At 44.4% G+C, this 6250-nt stretch overlaps 1 protein-coding gene and 1 pseudogene across 1 annotated transcript in view; one reads left to right on the forward strand and one right to left on the reverse strand.

The window, feature by feature from the left end:
• LOC125953874 (uncharacterized) overlaps positions 1 to 900 on the reverse strand; it is a 2183-nt gene extending 1283 nt beyond the window's left edge. The window contains exons 1-2 of the mRNA XM_049683679.1: positions 850 to 900; positions 1 to 768 (exon numbers count right to left, since the gene is read on the reverse strand). The exon at positions 1 to 768 is cut by the window's left edge and continues 1283 nt beyond it. Of these exons, the coding sequence (XP_049539636.1) occupies positions 1 to 694 (694 nt within the window). The 5' untranslated portion in view covers positions 695 to 768; positions 850 to 900. The remainder of the gene's footprint in view (positions 769 to 849) is intronic.
• A 4171-nt stretch (positions 901 to 5071) lies between these two features.
• On the forward strand, positions 5072 to 6019 carry LOC125955735 (antigen 5 like allergen Cul n 1-like; annotated as a pseudogene).
• Positions 6020 to 6250: the final 231 nt, after the last annotated feature.

Genomic DNA, 6250 nt, shown 5'->3' on the forward strand with positions numbered 1-6250 from the left:
AGTCCTCCACTCCAACAATCTGATGGTGTAGGAAGTATTGCAGTATGGACGAGGGCAGTCGGAACTCTTCTTCCAGATCAAGATAATCGTTCATATCGACACATGCCGTCATTGTCATGCGTTGCCGCACCGAACGGCTCTCGAGGACCCGCAGTGGCACGTACCGCTTGATGGCATGGTTTACATCGGTGAAGATGACTTCAGTCGGTTGGCCAAAGTCTCGTGTGACCTTGCAGAAGAATTTATACACTACAAACGACTCTCCGTTTGGGCTTTTCACCGAACCAGTGGTCGGAGGTTCGATGCGTGTGAATAACAGTTTTCCGGTTACGAGATCGCTGCTTCCATGCTGGATCTGGCATTTAAAGTTCACGATGGCCTGCTCCAGCCCGACCACGATACTGATCACGGTGCCCCCGGCGGCCAGCTCGTTTTTCTGCCAGAATGATGAGTAAACGTAGAACCCATCGCCGATACGTTGCCAGGCCGGCAGAGGATTGTCGAACTCGTACGGCGAACTGTGAAGCCGGCTGCTGTTGTCGATCCGGATCAGACTGGCCGCATCGTTACGGCCGAAGATGTTCACCACCTCGAGCACGTACTTTAACCGGTTGTTTTCGCTCTTGTACACCAGCAGTATCACTACGCAGGTGATCGAAAGCAGCACAAGCGCCAGTTGTTGGTATTTGCGCATCTTGAGGACTCAAAACGCGTCGGAAAAACGGAGACCGATTCGCTAGTTACAGCGTCGTGTTTATCAGTGCATTGCTAGAAACGAAAAACAGAGGTAAAAAATTACTAGAACCTTGAATACTCCGCGCGTAAGTAGCGTAAGTTCTGCAGAATTACTTTTTAAATAGCCCCGGAATTTTCAGCGATTTTCTTTGTTTTGGTTTTCCTTTTCCATTTTGGCAGGGTTGCATCGTCCCGGAAAATTACAATTTTTATCGTTTTTTATTTCGTTCACTGTATCGTTTATATCGTTTTTGTTTCGATTCTTTCGTTTTTTGTTTCGACTGATCGTTTTTTTTAATTTGCCGTTACGACGACACTAGACTAGTTTATTGGGTGTTTCCACAAAAAAGAACAACTTACAGACGCAGTAGGAAGGCGAAGGTGATAGCGATCGTCCAGCGATGGATCAAACAAATTTTCCTGTCCCGAAAGGTCCACTCTTGCTCCCATTGCTGGCCAAATCGAAGTCGCGTTAACGGGAGCTCTATTTCTTATTTCCCACATAAAAGAGACGACAGATTCAATCAACGGCAGAAGATTAATCATTGACTGGGCTGTAGGGGACTTCTGGCAGAAAATGTCGCGTAGGACATTTGGTTCAATTAATTCTAATCCTAGCAATCTTGAGATCTGACGAACTGAATCATCTTATTAACTACTAATTAACCTATCACCAGCTTGAGTGTTAGATAGTCCAACAGAAATTGGTATCTAACACATAATAGCCATTGGTCTCTTTGGTGAAATGTCTCTTTGTTCTTCTCTTTCTGTAGTGCGATGTATGTTTCACTTTTCCTTATACTAGTTACAAGGGAGAAATTTCAACTTAATAATTCCATAAGTTGTATAACTGTTCCTCTGATCACATGAATGAGGGGAGTTTCTTACGAATTACGATATAAGCCAACATCATCCGGTGCAAAGTTGCAATTGTCACCACCTCACAAAGGTCCCACAGAGCATTGCAATACTGCACAGAGTATTGCAGTTTATACCAGCACCGCAAATATTGATCCGAGGAGAAAATACCATTTGCCCGGAATGGGCAAATTAATTGCATTTTAATCCTTGGGCCTGGCAGTTCGACCCACTAGTAGTTGAGGGCCCTGAATTTGGTTGAGCGTGGGGATGCATCGAACCGTCGAGTCGTGATAATGTATCACGACAGTAATGCAGATTGTTGAAGTAAAAAAACGAGCAAGAATAATATAGAGTACAGTATTGCGATAGCGATTTTTACTATCGATCATCCATCCTATCGGCTTATGGATGGCAATTTGAAAGTATATTTATGATCTGGAAATGCATCAAACTTTTTGTGAACAATTGTGAAAAGTTGACTGCCGCTGGATGTCAGGTCATTGAATTCGTTGATAAATGTATTTTTAGTTTGAGTGTTGCATAAACATTTCAAAGGCACAGCATCACAGGCTTACGTATGATGAGCTAGTTATGATGAGTGCATTTGGGTTTACGAAACTCCGTTTCTCTTACAAATCCATTCTGCTTCCTTACGTAGGGGCGCAAATTATGCTCTGCTTGAATTATGCCTATGTTCCTTGGCAAAATTTTAAACTAAAGAGCGACTCCGCCACAACCCCGCCAACAGCGGACCGCAGGCATCGGTTAGCCACTCGAAGAACTTGCGAAACTTCCTGAGAACCCACTGAGTGTACGTGTACCGACCGGGCACAGGATTAATCTCTCTGGACGACAATCGTGTACCTCACCACTTGTGCTTCGTTCGTCCTTTTCTCTGAATGTTGGGAGCCTTGTTTGAACTACTCTGTAAATATCAACACAAAAGCCTCATGTCAATAATTGCTTAACCCAAGATAGGGCTGCGGTCGGTCCGGTAAACGGGCACTACACCGACGACTATAGTCTGTTATCCTGCGTACCGAATTCTATATCCCAAACCCAGATAATCTCATATTGCGTATCAGCTTAAGCGTAAAAACAGTCCATACAACTGTAACATGCAAAAGTGTTGGGGTGTTGAAGCAAGGGAAATTTGCCAAAAGCGAGTACTTTGCGGAAACCGCGCTGACGATAACAGCTGTTTCAACTTCCGCTTCATCAAGCAGTCCATCAGCTGCGTCCGTCGTTACAGTTTTCACCTTTCGCAAAATGTTTTTCAAATGTATTTCGCAAACAAAGTGTTCCGTAGGTCGCCAACCTGCTGACGTGGGTACGACTGGGTTGTTTGCGCTGCTTGGCATGTTTCGTAAACTCACTTCAGTGGGCCGTGAACTGTTAGTCCCGTGACTAAATACATATGACCGCAGGTGCACCAAGTCGTAGCACCAGCTACTCGTTGAAAGGGTATAAATCCTGGTTTGTTTATCAGCCGCAAACAAGCGGAGTGCAAAGCGGAGTCTGCAACACTAAACCGAAAATGTAAAATTGAAATATTTTGCAAATTCGTAAAATGCATTATTCATTAATCTTCAATCGATGGTGGGCAAAATTTGTGCGAGAGCGACAGGCAACATGGGTTGCAATGTGGGATTCCTACTGGCACACTAATAAACTCTAATGAATAAAGTAAATACGCTGGAAGATGTTCAATATTGACTATAACGCCCAGTCACTCATGCTGAACCATTCGACGTTTTATCGAACACCTCGGTATTCCGGTCCAGTTGATTACACATTTTGGTCGAGAAAAACTTCTTATTATCTCCGCCATCCCTCCCCAACCAGTCCCGGTGAACTGAGGATTCCCAAAATGGCGCCATCGTTGGGCAGTGAATTATGTTTAAGTTCCGTTTCGCTCCATCGTGCCCGGATGCTCTACCGTGTGCTCTGAAAGCCGGAAATTTCACAAATGAGCTTAACATACCCGGCAAACCGGACGGCGACGACACCGATGACGATGTGGTGCTTGGTTATTATGTTGCTCGAACTGGAACGCACCATTTCTTCTTGGCCGGAAGCGCGGTAGACAGGAATTATGCTTAAATGGACCCATAAATCTACTGATCTCCACCATCACCATCGGGACAACGGAGGATATTTATCGTCAGATCGATAACTTTTAACAACCTCCCTGTCCACCGAAGGTATCGCTGAAGTATGCACAGTCATTGTTTTTACCTCAAATTTACATAATCTCCTTTCTTAAAGTTTGGCAAGACAATGCTAGAATCAGTGTGCCTGTTGACCATATTCTCTGCTTATGGTTTGTGTGAGTGTGTGTGCTATCTTCTCCAAAAACCAGTATCATCGAATGCGATAAGAAAAGTGCAGATTAGCACGTTCTTGATGCTGGAGAATGGAAAACTGCGAAACGGTAGCTGTATCGGTGGTTGCATCATAGATCTTCCGACCTTTTATGCTCAGTAAACGGGGATTACACAGGGACGATGAGCACTTTTTGGGCCCGTTCAGCGTAAGATGAAATGTTTACAGATGGTCAAATTTGTTGGACCAATGGGGTTTAGTTATATTTATCAACTGCTTGCGGGTTGGTAGTCGCATCCTGCTCGAGCCAGGCGCTAGTGTCCGGGGTCCGTGATAGGATTAAGCAGATTTCCCAAGCTTCTTGAGCAGCCTTGAACTTCTTGGAAGGATGTTCTAGGTAAATGAGAGTGTGTATAAATGACGAATGAAAAGAAGTACTTCGAGAAGAGCGATAATGTATCAGTGTCATCAGATAATGTAACTTACACAACTAAAGTGATAAAGGTGAAGAACTAATGAAAGCATGTTCTGCGAATAAGATCGATTCATTAACTGTTTGTTAAATTTTCAGAGGCCTTGCTGCCTATCTTGATCGGGATTGAATGATGACGCGCATTGCTAGTAGGTATCTGACACTAACGATAACAACTATGTAAATGTTTTGTACCTGGCACCGGTCGCTTCACCTTCACGAGCAGCATGTACCACGCGTAAACACTTACCCGAGACTAGTTTTTTTGTGTGTAGTCAGCATTACAGTAAAGTTCTTTCTAGTAGCTATCCAATTTGGCCTCATATCAAGCAGAAGGGAAAACCAAACAATGCATTGTGTCTGTTTTCGTTGGTGCTTATTTTCTTGGAATAGTCGAAAACGTAGTGGATGGTACGTTTTACGAGGCTGCGAACGGATTTGTGAGACAAAACCATTTCTTTGTTTTATGTTCCTGTTTCTGAGGCGTATACAGGATTTGTTTATACAGCTGCATATCGGTGAAGTTGGCCCCTGTTCGGCATGATAGCAGAATTGTAAGCCAAACTGGTTGTTGTCACCTGATATAAAACGAGGTAGTTTCTGGTAGTATCGCCAGCAGTATTGTGAGGTAAAGACGTTTTTCGGAAAGCAAAAATTCGCAAAAAATCGAGACTTATAATGGCAAGTCGGGTGTTGGGTAAGTACCGAAGTGCAACCGAAGTATACAGCTACTAAATCGCTGGAGTTAACATTGTAATTTGAATATTTTCCATCGTAGCTATCGTTGTGGTCATTTGTGGCTTCATCGGAGAATTGGTTGCCCAGAACTACTGTAATATTACCTCTTGCGGAACTCGTCCTAACGTGGGCTGTAATCCTCCACCATTGACTGGTGGCCCGTTGTGTGCAAACAACAGTCCTAGTGTCGTAGTCATGAATGCCACACTCCAGGACTTAATTCTTTCCCTGCATAATCGACTACGGTCACAACTAGCCATAGGTAAGTTGGCTGGATTTGCGCCCGCAAATCGTATGCCCACTCTGAGCTGGGACGCTGAGCTGGGACGCTGAGCTTGCTTCCCAGGCAGGACACAACGCGCGTTCGTGTAAATTTGGCCATGATCAGTGCCGCAATACGCTCGTCTATGCATGGGCTGGACAGAACATTGCTAGCACCAGCTTCACCGGTATGACTAACACGGTGGCGACCTTAGTTACTGATATGATTAATAGTTGGTGGAATGAATACACGGTTACCCAGCAGTTCCAAGTTGACAAATACCCAGCCAGCAATACCGGGTAAGTGAGGATTAACGTAGCTCGCTCACCAAGCAGGCCACTAATCGCCGATGTTCTCCTTTCGGACTGTCTAGGCCAGCGATTGGACACTTCACTCAAATGGCAAGCGATCGTTCAACGAAGGTAGGATGCGCTGTGCAATACTGGTTGGCAAATGGTTGGCACAATTACTATCTGGTGTGCGACTATGCAGTGACAAACATAGTGGATCGTGCAGTTTATAAGAAGGGACCTACTGCTTCCCTGTGCACCACTGGAGTAAACCCAAAAATCCCCGGGCTCTGCTCGATCAATGAGGTCGTTCCGCCATTACCGAATCTACCGTAAAGTGTGTAACGAGGTTAATAATAAAATCTTTTGACCTTCTTGCATCATTTATTGTCCTGCTACGACAATACCGACTTTGTTTTTTATTTTAATCCGAAGCTGCTTCTGCATCTTTGGGCAGTTCAAATCTTTTGCACAAATAAACGTGTGGTGGACCGGAACGTGGACCGATAGATTCAATATCTTCGGTTCTAAATATGCCACGGAAGTTGGTTTCGATTTAAAGTTTAT

Source organism: Anopheles darlingi, chromosome 3 (genome assembly GCF_943734745.1).
Source record: "Anopheles darlingi chromosome 3, idAnoDarlMG_H_01, whole genome shotgun sequence".
Taxonomy (NCBI): domain Eukaryota; kingdom Metazoa; phylum Arthropoda; class Insecta; order Diptera; family Culicidae; genus Anopheles; species Anopheles darlingi.